Source organism: Miniopterus schreibersii, assembly GCF_964146895.1.
Source record: "Miniopterus schreibersii genome assembly, chromosome: 16".
Lineage (NCBI taxonomy): Eukaryota > Metazoa > Chordata > Mammalia > Chiroptera > Miniopteridae > Miniopterus > Miniopterus schreibersii.
This window is the reverse complement of record NC_138116.1, coordinates 8,718,686-8,740,165: the sequence shown is the minus strand read 5'-3', so window position 1 is coordinate 8,740,165 and position 21,480 is coordinate 8,718,686. Positions and strand designations below refer to the sequence as shown.

The 21,480-nt window shown below is 47.4% G+C and overlaps 1 protein-coding gene across 6 annotated transcripts in view; it reads right to left on the bottom strand.

Moving 5' to 3' along the window:
* The window catches only part of PITPNC1 (phosphatidylinositol transfer protein cytoplasmic 1), a 190,203-nt gene that overhangs the window by 26,543 nt on the left and 142,180 nt on the right, over positions 1-21,480 (bottom strand). For all 6 annotated transcript variants that reach the window (XM_081162710.1, XM_081162712.1, XM_081162711.1 and 3 more), the window contains one exon: positions 12,340-12,435. In XM_081162710.1, coding sequence (XP_081018836.1) covers positions 12,340-12,435 — 96 coding nt within the window. The remainder of the gene's footprint in view (positions 1-12,339; positions 12,436-21,480) is intronic.

The following is a 21,480-nucleotide window of genomic DNA, read 5'->3' as shown; positions in this document are numbered from 1 at the left end:
TCTCCTAATAGCCAGTGAGCTAAGCCCTTCCTGTAGGAAGGCCGCCAGGGCCTGGTGCGGCTGGCAGCCTCTGAACTGGCTGCATGTTGTGGGTTGTCCTGCTCACTCTGACCTTATGTGCTGTTTGCACACAGGCTAGGAAGCACTAACAGTCTCGATCCATACTAAAGATACACAACTTGGCCCACAGATCGCCAGAGTTTATTAGATCAGAAGCTGATAGCAGACTAACAAATATTCTTGATCAGTTGCAACATGGCAACGGAGATCAGCGTGGGATTAGTTGTTCCTAGGCCTAGCTCCCTCCTTACGTACTGTATTATTTTGGGACACCTGGACCTCCACCTTGCTGAACATAGATGGGATCGAGATGTTCACTAAGCCAACCCACTGTAATCTGAAGGCAATCAAGGCCTTTTATTTTAAAGTGGAACAGATTTCAAATTTATTTTGGCTCTAGAACCATTTTGTTTTTTCCAAATATGATACGATTTGGAATCCCAATAAATAAAGCGGGTAAAGTGAGGAGTGAGTCCTCGGGTTACTTCAACCTTCATTGTTTGACGCAATATATTTCCCTGTTGACTGGGCCCAGCAGCACCTCTGTGGGGTTCTGGGTTCCATGGAGCAAATTACTCAGTTGTAGGATGGTCAGTTTTTGTTTTCTCAGACCAAGTTCGATTTGTCCAATCTGCTATTTTCTAGACTGTTCATAAAGAGGAAATTTACCCCAAAAGACGGGGAGTGGAGCGCTATCAGATCCTGAAACCTAAGGAGGGTAACCACCGAGGGACTGGAAAGGCCTTTCTTCCCTCTCACCTTGGGCTTCCCCAAGGTCCTCCTTTCACATGGTCAGAGAGGCTCCGGGGTAATGAGATACACTGAAGGAGGAAGCGAATCTACCCGTGTGTTTCTCAAAGACAACAGTTGTTTGTGCCTTGAGCTTTCCCTGAAGGAGCCCGGCTGGTGATGGAGGGGAAACACAGTCTCTGGGGGTGGAATCGAGGCTCCCTGGAATTTCCGGCAAGTTACTTAAGAGTCTCCGAACCTCAGTTTCCTCAGTGATAAAATGGAGACAATATCTATTCTGCTGGGTTGTTAGCATTAAATGATATAACTGAATAAAACTTAGCGATGACTCGTTTTTCTCAAAGGCTAGTTCCTGTCCCTCTAAAGCTGGGTTTAGCAATTCTGTAAGGAATCTGTTGAAACGTCTAAGGCCCAAGTTAATGAGCTGGTAACTGTATGTCTTTCCTTGGGCCCCTTAACAATAACAGATGAAGACAAGTGACTTAATGTCACCTATTCTTTCCTGGATATTTTTGGAGCAGCAGCTGAACAGCTATACCTGGAGTCTGAATAACGGAAGAAGCGGAACGGAGAATCACTGGGTCAGGTCTTATATTTCAAGGGGAAAAAAATACTACTTCCATCTTCACAGAGTAGCAGCTGGAGACTTGGGGAGTGCTAGCTGGGAAAGGGTGTGGGCAAGACCCAGCAGAGCACCTGGTGGACACTGATGAGAGTCTTTGACTGGAGGAAATAAATTGAGATGGTTGATCCGAAGCCAGCCCCCCAGCTCAGATGCAATTTAGGAGAAAACCTAATGTATACTGTAATTAATGCCCCTGGCTGGGAAGGAAGGCGCGGGATGTGACTCCAGAGATGGTATCACGCTCCCAATGGCCCGAATGGTTTCAAAGGCACTGACCCCTCCCTCAGCAGGGGAATAGGGAGTCTTCCAGGGTTAAGATGGCTATTTCGTCTTCCCTCCACAAAAATAAAATAACGATAAAATCGTTTTAAAACTTGAACATGGAAAACAGACCTCTCCTAGGCACAGCTGCCCGACCTTGAATGGATAAGAGACGTGACAAAAACACTGCTCTGCTGGGCTCTTGGGTAAGCAGATGGGCCTTCTGTCTCCGGCGGTTGGTCATCTCTGACCAGGAGCTCCTCCCTGATTCGCCAGTCGAAATGGATCATTTGCCATGTGTGTCATGGCAGGAAGAAGGGTGGGTCGCTCTGCTCTGAGGCTATTTCCCCAAACCTGGTGCATTTACAGAGATCCTTGGGTCCCATCTTTCAGCATCTGGTTTGGTAAGCACTAGGCTGGGGCCCAGGTACCTGTATTTTTTTAAAGCTCCCAAGGCGATTCTAATCTGTTTCAGGAACTCTACCCAAAAAGTCCAGGAAGTTCTGGCGTTTTAATTTAATCACACTAAAAACAGCAGAGGCTGACAAAACTGCCCCAAGTCCTGAGCAAGCTCTGGAGTTGATGCCTGTTTTCTTGAAAGTACAGAGGGAGGTTCACCGTGAGGGAGAATTGAAGCGTTTGGTTGTTTAAGTTTACTTCTCGCTGAAAACCTTGGGCCCTTTGGCTCCTGCTTTGTTTTTTAGAAATCTTAACTATTCTTCTAAAATACACCTGGTAAGAAAGCTCAAGGTGGACATTTGGTAAAATGCCAAAGCTGCCTTGGGTACTATCCTGAGACTCCAGCACCGCAGACTACCCGAGATTGGCGCACACACAATAAAAATAACTTCTAAGGTTCCTTAGAAAGGAAGTATCAGAGACACATACCCTTCTGAATTCCAGTCAAACAGTAACGCATGTAATAACAACACCTTTATAAAAAAAAAAAAAAAAGTCTCAGCACGACAAATGGCTCTATTTTCAGAAGGATCTTGTATCTGCAGAGGATTATGTGATCTTGAAAAGTGGAGTGACTGGAACCAACACTCAGCTTCTCTTCTCCACTCATGCCAACAAGTCAAAAGCAACATACAAACAAACTCCCACAGCACCACTCGCGGCAGCCACTTTCCAAAGACATACGGCTTCTACTGAGCAAGCATCCCAGCGACACACCTGCAGATCTCCATGCCAGAGTCAAAGCGGGACAAGAGGAGAAGGCTCACCATGTGACAGACTGTGCTAGTCATTTTAATGCCCTACCTTGCCTTCCACATCATCTCACTACATCTCATCTCATCTCTCCATCCATCCATTCATTTGAAGGGATGGAGAAATTCAAGATACAGTGATTGGGGGTGATGAAGTGCAATGGCTATGATGACCTGGGAGACCTCCCAAAGCCAACGTCCCTGATTACCTTGGGTCATCTGCAAGTGGAAAGCATGGGCTAAGAATCCCCATCCACAGGTCCTAGAGGTGACCTTTTGTACAAATTCCCCTCCCACACCCCCCAACAAAGCCCAACTGTGTCTCCCTTCCATGGAGGCTTTGCTTGGATGAATCCTTCCTTTTGGGACCTGGAGCCACTTCCCCAAGGGCTCTTTCTACCGAGTCAATGACCCAGCGTCATAATCTGCAACTCCACTCCTGGCAGGGACTTTGAACCTCTGGTTTTGACCTGGTCTTTAGGAATTCATTTGCCTTGATTCTGTAGGACCTACTTGGTCTGGCATTTCACTATCAGATCCAATTGATAAGATTTGGAACTGCTACTCTCGGCACTGAGTTCTGGGGGGCCTCATTCATACAAATTACTGTAGTTAAAATTTTTTCCCTTGAAAAATTGACCAAAAACCCAAAAAACAAACAAAAAAACCCACCATTTTTCTAGGATGGAGTTGGGCATTACCATTTTCCTAGTAAAAAATTGGCTTTGCTTAAAACATCCCAGTAGGCTCCGCATTATTTGGCCAAAAGAACAGCAGTGGTTTTAAAAGCCAGCCCTGGACATGGTACTTGGGCAAGACTTGGTGACCCAGCTTTCTTTTATTTGGAAGAAAGGAGATCTGAAAGAGAATAGCTATTTGTTCCTTGGGAAGTGAGGTGCCTGTTATTGGTTTTAAAAATGATGTAGCCAGGGTTGTTGAGGGCTGGACTACCGTTTCATGTCCTTTTATTTCCAAAGTCTTCTCTTCATTAACAAAATATTGTTGTCAAGATGTCTGAAGGCGATTTGTTCAGAAAAGGGATAGTAGAAGAGGAAGACAAGTAGGTAGATGGGTAGGAGGGTCCTAAACCTCTTGGGGTCCAGAAGCCTCCTTCGGCACCCCCGAGAGAGTTAGCATCTCTAGTGAGGCCACAAATGGAGTCCCCTTGCATCATGGCTGGTGACCCTGCTTTGAAAGCTCCCTGCTATTTGCAAAATAAAAATCCTAATTCCTTGGCTTGACATTCAAGGCCCTTCTGCCTCAGTCAGACAGATACTCACTGACCCTTGAACATGCACAGGGTCTCCTATCTGAGTCACCGCCTTTGCCCTCACTAAACTGACTTTTCTGTCTCTCCTGTCTCCAAAACTCAGTTGCTCCCATATAAGTGTGGGTCAGAGGGTAACTTAATATAGCTGTGAGTGGGGTAATTTGGCTCTCTTCAGCACATACCCATTGACTCAACAATTTTACTTTTAGAATCTATTCTACAGAAGCATCAGAACAATGCCCAAAGGACGTCATATGAGGATGTTTCCTGCAGAACTATGATAGCAAAACAATGGACACAGCTTAAACGCCTACCAAACAGGAAAGGCATAAATAGGACATAACTGTAAAATGGCATATTCTACAGCCATTACCAACCCTGCAGAAGAGAGGTGAGCTTCCACACGGATGGCCAGCTTCTAGCGTTGGTGAAAAACGCATGTGGCACAGTGGCGTGCGCTGAGCTTATTTTCATAAAAAGATGTTATTTGTGCACTGTGTTTAAGTATAAACACCAGAAACACCAAGTTTAGCAATAGCTATCTCTGTGATGAGGCGTCGAGGACAATTGTTTTCCAACGTTATTTATATCATGGAATTTTTTTTTACGAGGATCACGTATTACCCGGTGAACAGATGAACAATACAGATAACACGTTCTGAAGGCCCAGCTCAGATCCCACCGCTCCTGGAGTGCCTGCCCTGACTACTTCCGTTGAAGGAGCTGTCCCCTCCCTGAACTCAGTGGTGATCATCCGGAGCAGGGAGTGAATCTCCTGAGGGCATCTCTCCTGCTGCCTCGGGCTGTGCTACCATTACCTTCTCCCCCCAACCAGATCATAAGCTTCTTAAAGGTGCGGGTGCCCTACTTTTCATTTCACCCCACAGACTCTCTCCCCACCCAATGTTGCACTTTGTCTTCGCAAAGGATCTGTTCGTGAAGGTCTGGGGAATGGCAGTTTCCTTCTAGCCCTGGGGTAAAGTCTTCCTGGCCAGGCCGACCGGACCATCACTTCCGCACAGAGGGAGCCACTCAAATATCATCTAAGCTCCTGACTGGGCTGGAGACCCATTACCTTCCCAGTACCATCAACCTGGATAGATGCACAGTCCTATGCCCAACTTGTAAGGGGGGAAGGGGAGAGAATGAGCGTTTCCCTGGAGATCACCCAGGCTCCCCAGTTGCAATGACACTGCAGCTACAATGCTGCTTTCCTCTTGAGGCCACTGGGGTGGGGAGGTGGGGAGGCAGCAAACCCCTTGGGAAATGGCACCTGTGTATTTGCAGTCAGTCCTCTTATTATCCAAGAGGCCCTGGCCCCAGTCACTTGGAACCCGGCACAAAACAGCTGCGCTGCTCTCAGAAAGAAACGGACGGATGGCGGGAAAGGGGAAAAAGATGACACTAACAAAACAACAAACTGAACTCAACCGCGTACCCCTGCATGTGGCAGCTCTGGCACATCTGGCCACTGAGAGATAAACGAAAATTCTACCACCATCAAACTGCCAAGATGTGGATCCAAATGAAAGCTTTTAATTTGAGGGAGCCGAGTGGTTTGGGTGAAGCACTGTGCACTGGAGGGTACGGCTGAGTACGACAATATTTACTCTGACTCTGTTCTCTTTCTGGGGGCCCATAGTACTGAGCAAACAGCATTTAATCTCTCACCCCTGACAGTTATTGGGAAAGTTGGATATATTTCTTTGTTCTGTTCTCTCTCCCTTAAGAGAGAATTCAACAGATATTTAGATTGAAGTGACTAAGGGACTGGCTGCTGGGGATTTCATAGGCCAGGCAATGATCCCGAGCGTGGGGCCTGGAGGCTGTGGTTCAACAGTCCCCTCCCCTTACGCAACTCAGGGGGAAGGCTCCAAATCAAATTCTGCCTAAAAATGCCCCCTGCACTGTTCTGCACTCACTCGCACCATCTTAGGGGGTGTGCTTCTAGGAAAGCTGTTATCCTTTCTCCTTCAGGCTACCCGGGTTCAGGATATAGTAAATCCCCCCCATTAAAATGATTATGCTTTACTCATTCCTGGAAAGATGGAGACTTCTTTTACAGTAATCCTGCAAAATGAAAGGAAAGAGGAACGTGCTTTCTCTGTAAAAAGAGGATCAGTTTCAAAGGGTGGTAGAGACTAGACGCAACTGCAGCCTTTAGTGTCTCGGCGCCCGGCACAGGGCAGGCACTTAGTAAATGCAAATTAAAGAAATTCATTAGTTAGTCCTGCTACTAATAGGTTTTCCTGAATTTCCTTCTCTTGAATAGGTCTATAACAAGGTTTCTCAACTTTGCCACTTTGGACATTTGGGCTGGATAATTCTGTTTGTGGGGGTGTCCTGTGCATTGTAGGACGTTTAGCTGCATCTCTGGCCTCTGCCCACTTCATGCCAAACACACTCCACCCAGTGGCGACAATGAGAAATATCTCCAGACATTGCCAGGTGTCCCCCGGGGGGCAAAACTGCCCCTAATTGAGAACCACTGGTCAGAGACTTCTCTTTGCTTTACATATATCAATGAAGATTAAAAAAAAAAAAAAAAAAAGCACAAAAAAATCCTCTACTTCTGAACTTCCTCCACCAGGGAATTACACCGCCCCTTCCCCCTCTTCTACTCAAGGCATGTCTGAAAATTTAGACGCTGAGATGCCCTCCACATCTGTGTCGCTGGGGGGAGCTGCGAGGAGGCCAACAGAGATGCCATTTTCTTTGGTCACTTCCTGTCTTACAATGGACGATTTAGTGAATCCAGGAGGAAGAGCACTGGATTTTACATGAGCCAATACTACACGCATGAGAGAGCTCTGAGCCTGGCTTTCAGGGACTGTCCAGCCGGGACTGGTGCTGCAGGCCGGGTGTCGAGACGTGTTCTTGTGCCCTAGGCTGCTCAGCTTTGCAGGTCCACGCCACTGCCCATGCCCTCTGCAGGCACGCTCCAATGGCACGGAGTTTCTCCCTCCTGGGCTGGGATCTTCGCCCTGAAGCTGTGGCGGAGCTTCAAAGGGTTGGGATGGAAATCTTGGCAAGAGGCAACAACCCATGCACCAACCACAGAACAAGTACAACCTGCTCAGATTTGGCCTCACCTCCTATGTGCTGCGGGGGTGGTGCTCATGTGACTCCCTACAAAGAGTCCCCGGACTCTGATGGGGGCTAGGCCTTGGAGGGGCTGTCCTGAGACTGACGGATGTGTTCTCTGTGCCTGAGAAATCACAGTGATTTTTTTTTTTTTTTTTTTAAACACAGCGATGCCCTGCAGAGTTCTACAATGGATATGAGAGAACAAAACTTGGGACGAAGGGGTTCTAGGGAGCTGAAGCTCAGGCCCTGGATGTGGAGAGAAAACAGCAGCTCTGAAAACAGAGAATACGAAGGACACTGGGCTAGGCGGTCAGCTGATCCTGAGCCTCCAGTGAGTGACCTTCTGTCTCCCTGGTTAGTGGTGGCACGAGGGCCACCAGGCAGAGGGCACCCAGCGGAAAATTCCCAGCTCCGGTCACCTTACGGAGAGAGGTATTCTTGATTGTGTGGCTCGGAGGTTTCCAGGGAAAAACAGAAAAATAAAAAGTGCTTTAATCCCTTTCTTTGGTCTGGACAGCGGCGTGTGTGACAGGAGCCGGGTGGAGAGGACTGACCCAGATGACCCTGGTCTCCATCCATACGCATCAGAAACCTCGGATCCAGCCCACTGGCACTGCGGCTTTCTCCAAAGAAAATGTGCTCCTATTGATGATGCTGACACAGTCAACTTCCAGAGATGGATGGGAAGAGAGAGCCGGTAAAGCTGTATGCCTCAGATTAAAAAAAAAAAAAAGGAAAGAAATGCTGATGCACAACTGTTAGCTTACTGGCAACCAAGTCATTTTCTTTGATGGTGCTGGTTCTGAAGCTGTGGCTGCTGAAGGGAAAAACAAAGCCCCTGGCTGTCGCTCATTCATTCAACAATCGTTTTGTGAGCATCTGCCACGGGCCAGCGTTGTACCAGCTGCTGAGGCACGGTGATCAAGACGACAGCTCTTGTCTTCATGGAGCTCCTGACAGAACAGTGAGCTAGCATGAGCTAGCATGAGGTAGCATGATCTGGAAACCATAGATCAGAACTCCGCTGACAGTGGGTGGGGGTGCAGGGTGCCCAGGAAAGCCCACAGGAGAGGTCACATTTGAGCTGACCTCTAAAGAGGAATGACTAGATGCTCCCCAGCTGAGTGGCACAGGAGTGGGGAGGACCTGGGAGTGGAGAAGGCAGAGGCCACACTAAGGCACAGGGCCTCCTCTCAGCCAGCATGGGGTTTCAAGCAGAAAGTGACAAGGTCAGGTTTTATTTTAGAAGGAAGGTCTTGGGGTGGGGAGGGGTGTGCTAATTATTTACAGTGCTGAGTAGACATTTATTTGGAAATGGTTTGCCTTCTGAATTGGTCATACCCCTTATTTTCAGTTCCCGGCTAATAACACTCCACCAAAAACAGCTGGGAAACTCCCTTCTCTCCCTTTTGGGGGGGTGTTCACATTGCAGTCTGGATTCTGGAAGTCGAATGATGATGGGATTGGGGTCACAAGGGAGTCCCGTGGAACATACTTGTCCTCAAATTGTACTGCAGACTCCTGATTCTGCCTTTTCCTTTGCGGTCTAACTGCAGGACCAGTGAGGGAGATTTCTACCTGTGATGCAGGTTGGCGAGCCCCTGGAAGCAGCACTCAGCAAGAGCACTCTGGGCTGAGTCTTCTGGGTCCCCTTCTTCCACATCCATTAAGCAACCCAAATACTAAGGACAATGGCTCTGAGTGTGAGAGCTGAACCCAGAGCGCCATTCACCTCCAAGGACCTTTTCCTCTAGGGCAGGGTTTCCCAGCTTTGGCACCACTGACATTTAGGACCAGATCATGTAGTTGTTTGCTATGGGGGCTATCCTGAGCATTAGAGGATATTAAGCAGCATCCCTGGCCTCTACACACTAGTTGTCAGTAGCGCCCCCAAGTTGTGACAACCAGAAATGCTTGAGACACTGTAAGCATCCTTGTGGGGCAAGCTCAGCCCCCAGCTGAGAACCACTTTTCTACAGGACAGTTTTCCATCGTCATTTCACTGGACCTCGCAACAGCATTTAGCGCAACTGATCGCTCTTCCTCTTGAAACTTGCCTTCCTTGGTACACACTCCTTGTTTCCCTTCTAAGCCTCTGGCCAATTCTTTGGAGACCGCAGGGGCCTCTCCATCCTCTGCCTGGTCTCCAAGGGCTGCCATACCTCAGTGCTGGCACCTGACCCTCTCCTCAGGATACTTTACACTGCCTCCCTTTCATCCAGCCCCAGGATTTTAAATACCTTCTATTTGCCAAACACTCCCAAATCCTGCCTCCAGCCCAGATCTCTTGTCTAAGTTCCAGACTCATTTCTGTTTGTTCTAGATGTCTCGTTGGCATCACAAGGTCCATCCATCCTCCTTCAAAATCCATGTCTCTTCTCACCCACATCTATTGGTTGTCCAAGCCATACATACACCTTAAGGTTATCCTGATTCTTCCCTTTTTCTTATCTTCACAACCAGTCCAGACCAATCTCTGTCAATTCTGCCTTCAAAATACACCTTAAAATGCTCTGCTCCCAGCCCTCCAGTTCAAGCCATCATATAACCTAAATAACCAATAATGTAGACACCAATGACCTCAGTGGTTTCCTGACTTCCACCCTGCTCCCTTCCAGTCCATTCTCCATCCAGGGCAATCTTTCAAAAGCACAAGTCAGGTCATATAATTTGATTTCTTAAAAGGCATTCTATTGCACTTGAAAAAACACACACAAAAAACTAAGTGTCTTAACATGGCCCCACCCCCTACCCAGCCTCCCTTGCACCATTCCTCTTTGTCCCCACTGCGGCCACCATGCTGGCCATCTTCTGCTCACTCACTTGTGCCACCTCGGGGCCCCCACACATGCTGCTACCTTCACCTGGAGCACCATCCCCCAGCTCTCTCCATCCCGCGGGGACAGGCATGTCACTTCCTGATCCCATCCTTTGAAGTCCAGTTTCCCTATGTGTACTCATGGGATTGTTTATTGTTTGGCTCCCCTGCTGGATTAGAAGTGTCCTGAGGGAAGGAACTCTCAGTATGTCTTCTGCCCATTGCCATGTTCCCCATCTTAATACTGTGAGTCACATTCAGTGAATACTTATTGGATGAATGACTATACACCTCTCATTTCCCTGATCAAACTGCATCCAGAAAATAATACTATGACCCAGAGAAATGAATGACTCTGAAGCAAAAAGACAACATTCCTGGAATGTCTGTGTCAGTGAAAACAAGCTTCCCAGTGGTGGTTCTTGGGAGCAGGAGGCACAGGGAAATGAGTCAGGCACCGGGGATCAGACCGTAACGAGGCTTGCTGATTTCCTCATTAGTGTTCCACACTTGTCCTAAGACTTTCCACAAATCGGGAGGGAACTCCCTGAGTGACGGGCAGAATCACCCCAAAGCCATCAAAGAGGAAGAGCTGAAATTAGGGTTTTCTGGCAACACTGCCTTTCTGGGAGGTCTGAGCTCCCCAGAGGCCAGATGTCCAGGAAGGACAGCAGCACCCCAAGGTCCAAGGAGCCACAGAAGTGACGGGGCAACAGCTTCACCCAATATGTTGCCCAATGCTCTGCACATCACTGAAGCCCCATAAGTGTGGGTGAATTTCATAAGTAACTACAGAAACATTTCCTCTGTGCCCTGAGATAGGGGAAGCCGAGTTTCTCCTCTCCGGCAGGTCCACAGTTACAAAGGAAGCATCTCACTTTGTGTTTGTGAAAATTCATGGGTGTGGCTGGTTGCAGAGTGTACTATAAATTGATGGCGCTAAGAATCTTAGCTCAGCCTTCGACTCACACGGAGAGTAGCTCACATCATAGCCTCTTCTGGTCTTTGAAGGGCCCGCAGCTGTGGAGCTCGCGCCTGCAATTAAGCAACTCCGCATTTGCTAAGCTCAGGTTAGACCTACACAGCCAAACGAATCCCAAAATGTGGAGGCAAAAAATCCCAAACCACATTGGGAGCCGGGTTTGTGCAGCGGTGGGATTTATTTTTAACGGGCTTATTTATTGGGTCTTAAATCAGCCTTAACGAATCTGAAAGAGGAGTTTCAAGGTCCACGTGTTACGGCTCAAGGACGAGCCTGGGGCCCTGAGTCCAAACATACTGTGATTGGCTGCATGTTGCTAAACAACAAAAATAGCCCTGCAGCGGCTGTCCTTGCAGGGCTGCGGCCTTATTTACAAGGGGATCGCCCAGGCTCCCTAAGGAGCCGTCAATAAAACACTAACGGGATATAAACGATGACTTGCACCCACAGTAAAGTAAAAAGGTTGGGCTGAGGCAAACAATGGATTCTGGTAGGGTAGACGCTATTGAGAAAGATATTCTCTTGAATATATTCTTAGTCAAGACAAAAAAAGGAGAAGCCCCCATGAAAGGGCTTCCTGCTTGGAGACAGAAAGGTTCAGTGCTGAGAGGAGCTGCCCAAAGTTCAATATTCATTCAGAGGGGATTGACTGAGCATTTTCTGCGTGTTAGACCCTCAAAGATAGAACCCTCACAGATGGGGAGACAGGCTGTGCAGAAGCCTGGAAAAAGAGGAAGCCAGAGGTAGCTGCTGTTTTTTGGTAAAAAAGTCCTTGCCCAAGGATATGTTTATTGATTTTAGAAAGAAAGAGAGGGAGAGAAACACTGATGTGAGAAACATTGATCAGTTGCCTCCCATATGCTCCCTGACTGGGTATCGAACCTGCAACCTTTTTTGGTTGGGTACAGGCAGATGCTCCAACTAACTGAGCAACCTGGCTGGGGTGGTAACTACTGTGTTTTTTTTGTGTGTTTTTTTTAAGAGAGGCTAGTATGTTGGGTAGTTCAACCTTGCGAATATTTTGCTGCCCAGAATGATGGCAGAACTGGGGAGATAGGAAGACTAAATTGAAACTGAGCGGCAACCACGGCCATTGATGGGCCCTGAGGAGTCCAGACTTGATTGTGAGACTTGCAATTAAGAATCCAGCAAGATGTGAAACCAGACTGAATCAACATGAGGACAGATGGAAGTCTCCAGGTTAGGATGGACTTAATGATACTTGCTTAATGAATGAATAAGTCTCTTCCACATGTCATTCCCTCTCTTGCTCACCTCGGATTCTTTGTAGTAGCGTTCTGGAATTTCATCGCAGGCGATATCAATAAAGCAAACTTCTCTCTCAAGGTCTTTGGCTTCGCTGTCAAAAATCTGAAAGAGCAGAGCAAGAGATCAAAGGTTAGTGACAGCCTCAAGGTGCCCACGGGATAGAACAGCGCCCCATGGAGCATCTTCACATGGCTCAGTGCCCCTGGCTGTTGCCTTCTGGGGCCTCAGAATGTGCAGGAATCGTGAAAGGCTTTTATTCATTGCCTGTGTTTTGTCACATCAGAGGCAGGTGTAGCATCAATCACCGCTGGATAGAAGAGAAGGAAGGTTGTTTTCAGAAGTTCAAGAATGAAGAAATAAATATCTTCCCAAAATGACTGCTGATTTTTGGCAGGTAATCTGAACAGGGCTCCGTGAAGGGGCTAAAAAGGGTCTGGGCTAGATACAGGACATAAAAGCAGTAATATAACCCAAGAATTAGAGAATTTAAAAGTGTGAGGGTATTTTTTTCATTAAAAACTTTCTATTTAATTTCACAAGGAATGCATGCTCACTGTAGAAAATACAGATAAACAGTAGAAAGTAAAGACTGTCCGAAATCCCAGTACCCGGGGCTACACTCAGTGGTATTCTCGATCATTTAAGAGCATGGTTTCCTTGGTACATGGAGGGGTAAGAAGGTAGAACCTTGAAAAGGTACTGAGATGGCTTCCTGCCAGTCTACTCCAGGTTTCACGGCCCACAATATCCATCACTTGCATAGAAATATGTAAGATGGCCACATATACGAATACAAAGTTTGGTGGAAAGATTACCTTCCTCTAGTTTTGCCACTTGCCATTTTCCTGGACTAATGTGATCACCTTCCCAGACCTTCAGAAGGATGGTAAACAGATTAAGTTTGCAAAACCACTCCATCCTGGCAGGAGGTTTTAACTGTACCCCCTCCCCCCACTGTTGAACTAATTCCAGCTGGGGAATCATCCGTTAGCACTAATTAAATCTGACTCTTCAGCAGGGAATGAAATATTTTGGAAGAACAGGGTGGCTGATGCCTAGGAACATTGTCTTGACACAAATTTGGTGCCTATTAATAACATGATCTCCCAGGAGGGCAACTGCAGGCCCTCCCTGCCTGCTACCTCTCCCTTGCTTGGCTTCTCAGGTTGAAACAATAAGTCCTTTCCAAATGCTTTCTGAATAACATTGGTGCTGGTAATTAGCCTCCAAGTCTGCTGTTTGCTCTGTAGCTAATTTTCTTTTAAAATGGTTGGAGACCAGGCTCTTTCAGATTTGTCCAAGGAGTTGAACTCCACGGTTGGATCTGAGGTGGCCACTGCATTTTCCTTAGAGGCAGAGAAAGATGGGCTCCCGGATCAGCTCTGATTCCCTCCACTGCCACCCCAAGCCAAGTGCTTTGGGACATTCCTACAGTGTTTGGGAGGGGCAGGTGGATTGCTTTGGAATGAAAGAGAGAGACGGTGGGGAGACAGGTTCAAGTTTGAGTGGAAAAGTGTCTTGTGGAATGAAATACTGGGTCTCAGGTTGTTTGTGTGAGTGTTTTCCCTCCTTTTCATGCATGAGTCTCTCTTAAGTGTGTGCCAAGAGAAGAAAGATGTGTGCCTCGTTAGGAAAACAAAACAACATGGAACACCCCAGAGGGAAATGAGCTTCTGGAGAGTAAATTACAAAGGAAGTTAGAGCTGCTTGACATTTATTGGTGGTAAAAATTTATGGCACTGAAAGAAGGGGAAATAAATGGGGGTTAAGTGAGTTATTGACTGATTATGTGATTTTTCCTACTTTAATTCAAACATTTTTGATCACCTGTTATACCAGTTCTCACATTGCTGCCTCTCAGCTCCAAGTTCAGCCTCTGGTCACTGCTCTGAGCAAATGGGCTGGCCCCTGTAACTCCTGTAAGCTGTGTACCTGAGGGACCCTGCAGGGAGATGGGAGCTTCTCTTACTGGTTTGGATCTGACTCCTGCCGCAGACTCTGCCAATGGGGACAGTCAGTGATGCTCTCCCAGCTGCGTGCCACAGTGTCTTGTTGCTTGGTGACCTTGCAGCCCTGGCCTTCACCGTGACTCTTCTGGACGCATGCACCAAGCACTCCAGGCCTTGCACTGGCAGCGGTGCTCTGACTCTACACACCTGCCGTCAGTCTCATTTACCTGTGCAGAGGGCAGCAGGCTGCTTTCTGCTGCCCAGCAACTGTGGGCCAGCTCCGGCACAGACAACTCAGCAAACTTTCCCGCTGCCCCGTGGGCTACGACCATGACTTCTGCAACGGGGCCTGAGCCCTAATCCTGGAGAGGGGCCCCGTCCAAGTATGTTCTTCCTTGGGTATTTCTTCTCTCTCAGCCTTAGGTAAATTTTATGAGGAGAGTATTACTATTCCCAATTTTCAGATGAGAAAACCAAAGCTCAAAGAAGTAAAGAGTTTTGCCCGAGGTCACACAGCCAGTCAGCAGGGAAGCTCGGATCTAGGGCAAGTCTCAGGCCTTCACCACCAGGCTCCGCTTTGGACTGCCTCTTGGCACCCAACCGAGAAGATACATATCAGGCAAAAGTACCCAGAAAGAAGAAATTGGAATCTGGTTCTCCTACTGCTACCTATAAAATGTATGTCCCCAAAGAGATGGGAGCTTTTCTCCTCATTGGGTAGCTGATGCTGCAGTAGAATCTACGCAGGGACCCTTCGGTTCAAACTCTGGTCTCCTTCATTAATGTGACACTTAACTCTTGCATTGCAATCAATGAAATACCACGCAAGCACCTTTGCAGTAAACGTTTCAGGGTGGGGTTCCCACCACCTAAACAAAGCCACAAAAAATTACTCTGAGGACCTCATCGTCCTCTTCAGGCTTGAGATGACAAAGAGTCATAATTTCTGATAAATAAGTAATCTCCCAATGATTAGAGAGTTTAGGAGATGCTCTTAGGTTCTCAATAAGTACCTGCTGAATTAATGGAAAGCATTAGTGTCTGCTTTCCAAAATGGAATCTATGGCAGGAGTTTTGCTTACGAACTGACGTTAGTTTCCTTTCATGAGCCCCAGTTCTACTTCCGTGGCTGTAAGCACCCTAACTTTCCATAAATCCCAAAATAGGGTTCAGTGTGGAGTGGAAACCTCCTAGTATTGGCCAGTAGGCCCTATATTGGGAATACGGGTATTTGGGTTTGAATTCAGTTATCTCCTCTGTGTAACTTCGGGCAAGGCCCTACACCTCCTCTGGGTCTCCATGTCCTCAGGTGCAGAATAAAAGGCCTCGTCTAGATGGACAGGTATCAGAGAGCTGTGAAACATCCTGGAATTGTACCCAGAATTTGGGGAAATGTATTTTTCTGGAGACAGTGACTACTTTCATGTGATTATCACAGAGATATGTGGCCCCAGTGAAGTTGAGATCAAGTGACCCAGATCACCACTAACATTCCTTCTAGTTCAAGTGTCTGGGATGCTGAGTGATCTCTGGGTCAAGTCAGTCTCCCAAGTCTCCCTCTTTGGCTCAGTACTTCTCTGCCCCTTCACCCCACAGCCAGCTGATTTGGGTGGTGCACAGAGGGGCTGTGGCAGAAAAATAGGAAGTGTGGGTGGTCAGGATGTAGTGTAATCAGAGGCCACAGCTGGGGTGAAACAGCCTAATCTTCTTGCTCAGTTTAGGGCACGATCCAGAATTGAGCCAACACTGTTACAGACAGAGGCTTAGCCAGGCCTCCAGGGAAAACAGCAAGACTAAGTATTCATCTGGGCTTCCCCAGTGGCAGCAACAACTGCCAGGACTCTGGTCCAATCACCACCTCTTTGAGTAAGAGATCTGCCGAGATAGCTCCAGGACAAGATGTATCTTGTTGAAACATTATCAAGTAAAACTCCTCCAGGATCGCATCTGACACAGGTGTTATGCACCTTCAGGCCTTGGGCAGAATTTCTTTTTGAGATGGCAGTTGGGTTTGGGAGCTAACTGTGGTACTTTCCCTTATCCTCTATAATAACATTCCCATCTTTGGTTATTTATCAGACATGCCCACCTACGGATCATCTGCAGTGGGTTCCAGTGCCAACCTGGTGGATTCTCCTAACCCCTCCCACCACCAGGCAATGAACACCCCACAAACAAACTCCTTTTAATATAAACTGAGCAATACTACAAGGAAAAGGCAAGTCTCCCAAGTAAATACTATCTTATAGATTCCAAAATAAAAAGTAAGCCCAGCCGATGTGGTTCAGTAGTTGAGAGTCAACCTATGAACCAGGAGATCACGATTCAATTCCTGGTCAAGGGCACATGCCTGGGTTTTGGACTCGATCCCCAGTAGGGGGTGTGTAGGAGGCAGCCGATCAATGATTCTCATCATTGATGTATCTAGCTCTCTCTCCCTCTCCCCTTCCTTTCTCTGAAATCAATAAAAACATATTAAAAAATAAAAAGGGAGCAATTTTCCCTTTTTTGTAAAGCATTATGAACATTAAGTATCAAGCACCTTTAAAATCTTCATATAGTTTGACATAGTAAAGCTTAAGCTTTGAGAAGTTATCTAAAGAATTTTAAGTAAAAGGAAAGCATTATGCACAAAGATTTCCACTGCGACATTATTGTAACAAGAAAAAAAAGAGAGAAAGCAAGCAAGCAGCTTAAATATCCCAGGATGGGAGAATGGCCAAGGAAATGATGATAAATCCATCTGATGAACTATTATGTAGCCATTAATAACTCCATTCTTAAAAAAGATTTTCCCAGAGGGTAAACATGGGGTGGGTGGGATGGTGAAATGGAGATGCCCCACACTTAATGCAGGCAAATGCTGAGTTGTGAGGTCATAAGTCAGGAGGGAAAGGTGCATTGAGAGATAATGGACTGTGTCTTAACAACCCACTAGACTTCTTCCATGGATAGGAGTTTCTCTCTAGATTGTGTACTCTCTCGTTTTGCTTCTTAAATTTTGTGTCTCTCTTGTTACAGCCCATCGAGGGAGGCCACTGTGTTTGACAGCTCTTCAGAAATCCACAATCCTGGGACTCAGATTCGGCAGCCCTTCTCTCTATAAAATAGTAACTTTTGTGGTTTTAGATCCAAGTTTAGATGGGAACTCTCTGTACTTTCTGCACAATTTTTCCGTAAACCTAAAACTGCTCTAAAAAAATAAAGTCTATTATTAAAAAAAATATTGATGGTGGGGAGAAGGGGGGGACCTCCAAGCTGAGGAGCTGTGTGGATTTTACCTTCCTGCCATCTGCCCAAGTTACCAAGGATGCACGGTAGGGGTGGTTGATTAGTAGGGATTTTGAAGAAAATCTACCAGTTATCTTGTTTTATGCTTCAGATATGATTAAAGGGACAGAGAGTCCCAGCTAAGCCACAGTTCTCTCCCTTTATTTCGCTCCACTTGGGAGGTCTCAGGGGGGAAGCAACTGACTAAGAAACACCAACAAAGAATTCAGCAAGCAGGCACGCAGGAAGCAGAATTACTGTTCTAACAATGCTTTCATTTTAATGCTCTGGATTTGTAAAGTGGCGATTGGTTTGGTGGAGGGCAGTGGATGTCGATCCCCGGCTGATACACAAGGCATATGGGGCTAGAGTTGGCTCATGGTTTCTGGATCATCACTTAACAGCAGCATAGCTGGTAGGGAGGGCCCTTCCCAGTCCTCCTTTTGACTAGGCCTTGCCCTTGGGCTCTGCCCTTGGATTGTTTGGTCCAGTTTTAGCAAGAATCCTGTCAAGATGGCCAGAGTCCTCCTTCCATCCACAGATTCCCCACCCTGAACCTGGGCTGCAGACCTCCCCTGGTCCTTGTGCCCAGAATTGAGCCTGTCTCTCTCGCCTACTACAAAACCTGGCTGTCATGGTCCCTGAATGAAGTCGGCCTTACTGTCTTTAACAAGAATCATGGATAATTTTCCTTCTTAACATGGCCCAGTGGAGGAGGCAAGGACCGTCCTTTCCCTTTCTCCACCCGCCTCCAAGGGTGCAGAAAATTAAAAAAACCCAACAGACAGAAACCTGAAGACAACAGAAGAGACAGAAGAACCGGGGTGAAGTTGGGTATTGCTCGCCAGTGAAGTTCAGAATGAAAAGCTGCTGTTCAATGCGCCTGGGGAAATGAGAACAGCAGAGATAAAAGGGGGAGGGGTGCCTGGGACAGTGAGTGGCAGGATGACCTCAGGGAGAAGAGCACAACAAAGTGAAGATGTACAAAAAGCAGGAACCCTCTGAGCGAAAGGACACTCCTTTCTGTCCCAGAATCTGTGTCTAGAAAGAGCCCCAGCAAATCAGCGCAGGGCTGAGAGCCATTTCCTGCCCTGACCCTAGATCCATGCGGGAAGCAATGGAGAACCCTGGCTGATCTGGGTGGGATGAAAGGTGAGGGAGAAGGTTCTAGAGAACGTAATCAGAGTGACGTGATGACCAATGAGAAAAAGATTCTGGCCAGAGAAGCGATGTTCTAATAAGGTGCCCCAGGTCATGGCCACTAATTAAGAAAAGGAAAGAGAAGTACATTAAAGCAACGCAGCAGGGTCACAGTGCTATCGCTCGATCCATTTACTAAAAAGCCTTTCATGGCACAAAGACGCTTCTAAGTTACAGTTCCCCGGGCAGCTGTAACAGGGCTCTTTTCATCAGCTGGATCTAATTTCAGTACAGAGCGGCCTCAATCCCAAACCTTCCTCTGGGGCCGCAGCCACCGCTGGACACGCAGACAGTGTCATGCAGGCCACACTTCGCGTGCGCACGTGTGGATCCTGGCACCTGACGTGCTGTATGGTTTCCCTGCAGTAGGATCAATATGCTTCCTAAAATAAGCCTCAGAAGCTGAGCTTAAAATAGACTCAATTTCTCCCAGTTCCTTCTTATGTCAATTCACAAGGTGGTCTGTGGGAACTAGAACTGCTGGTTTTCTCAAGTCAACGAATCGATATTTAACCTGCAAGCGCTCACAGGCTCCCTCTGGGACAGCCTTCAAAGGCCTGTGTTTGGGGCTCACCACAGCAAGGCAGCTCTGATCCCCACCCTCCCTCATACCTTTTCTGAGCCTGAACATTAAATCCTTTGCACAGAGAGGCAGAGCTCCCAACATAGGAAAACGACTGCTATTTGCTTTTCCCTGAGAAGGCACTAACTCAGTCTTGAGGGGAGAAATAAAATACTGAGATGGATGGCTTGCTGAGGCCCGCCTGCCACCCAGGGAAGTCACAAGACAGGAGTATGACGAGCAGGCCGCCAGAGTTTCCAGGGCCTCCTGTCTCCTTCCAGCTCACTGCCCGCATGCCTCCTCTCGGGGCAGGACAATGGGGTAGGCACCACCCCCAACCACTTAAGATTCAGGATAAAATGCATCAACTGTCAGAAAAAAACAAAATAAAGGAACAGATTGTTACATTTTCCAGGTAGGTTGTATTCTGTTTGGTTTTCCCTTCTGCAGGGATTGGTTCTAAATATCTCCCCAGGCAAAGTCGGGAACTGCTCGAGGCCTCCTGGCTGAGCGCCATAGACCTGGCCCAGGCAGCTGACCGAAGGCTCCAGAAGGAGCTCCCCAGGAAGGTATGGGTCAGATAGATGCTGGCCAGCAGATGGGAGGGGGCTGGCTTCCCGCGCTCTCCCCAAGGTGGAGGCATAATTAGGCCAGATGCCTTGGAGAGGGCCAGTCCCTTCTGTTTCCCCAGGAAGGAGGAGCCTGGGGCCTCATTCCTACCTGGGCAGAACAGCTCTCAGACGCACATCTGTGGATCCACTCTGGGCTGTCCTTCATCTCACTCTAATACTTTCCTTTCTCTTTTTCCCTTATCAACATACTCTTTCATAATGGAAAATAGAGTTAGAAAACTAGAGAGAGAAAATACAGTATGGTGGTGATGAGCCTGGCCTCCAGAGACAGCAGACCTCGGTCTGAGACCAGGTTGTGCTGCTCGGCTGGGTGACCTTGGCGTGCTGCCGAGGACAGCTGGACCTCACTCTCCTCATCTGTGAAGTACGAACAGCATCCTTCTTCACTGGGGAGCAAGGCCTCAATGACCTAAAGCAGAGAAAGCCCATTTTATTCTGACCCGGCCATGGTAAGTGCCTGTCCATGTTCAATGTTAGTCACATGGGAGGCAGGGTGAATACACCAGAAGGCTGGCACTCATTTTTTAAAAAAATATGATTTTATTGATTTCAGAGAGAGGAAGGGAGAGGGAAAGGAGAGATAGAAACATCAATGATGAGAGAGTCATTGATGGGCTACCTCAGGCACGCCCCCTGCTGGGAATCGAGCCCTGATCTCTTGGTCCATAGGTTGATACTCAACGGCTGAGCCACGCCGGAGAGGCCAGGCACTCATTTTTAAGATCTGAATCACATTTCATTATATGGCTGCAATATAAATGAATCAACCTTCCCACTGTTAAATGTTTAAGACCTTTCCTTTCCCCACCCTGTCTTTTCTCTTTATCATGCTGTTTATAATACTACAGTGAATACCTGTAATAAAATGTTAATCTTTGACTGTTATTGACCTAATAAATCTCCTGTATATCCCAGATACTTTTCCTGATTTCCAGGCCTTTTGATAACAACTGGACTACAGGACACCAATCTCTGGTTTTGCTCAAAATTAACATATTCAAAACTACATTCATCATCTCCACTCCCACCCCTTTGGCTTTCAGGTTTGAGCTGGCTCCTCCTCTTGTGGACCTTTAGTATCCAAGGTAGAAACCTGGATGTCATCCTAGGCTCTTCTTTCCCATTCCCCTATCTGGTCAGGCACTGAGCCCTATTAATTCCACTGCCCCTATGTCTCACCGCTCCATCTCCCTGATAGACCTTCTGTTCTCCATCTCACCTAAACAACTGAAGGATCTCTAACTTCCCTTCCTCTTGAGACTCTGGTTTCCACACTCCATCCATCCATCCATCCATCCATCCATCCATCCACCCACATACCCACCCATGGAGTTTTCTTCCCAATATGCTAGAATGGTTTCTTTGTCATCCCTGGAACATGCAAGTTCCTGGTGGAAAGAGCACAGCCCAGGAGTCAAAATATCTGGTTCTACTCTTGCCTCCATGACTTATGAGTTATATGGCCCAAGAAACTCCTCCAGGTCTCCACTGGAAGTGAGTACAGTTCGTGTCCTGCCCCATCAGGGCCAGGTAA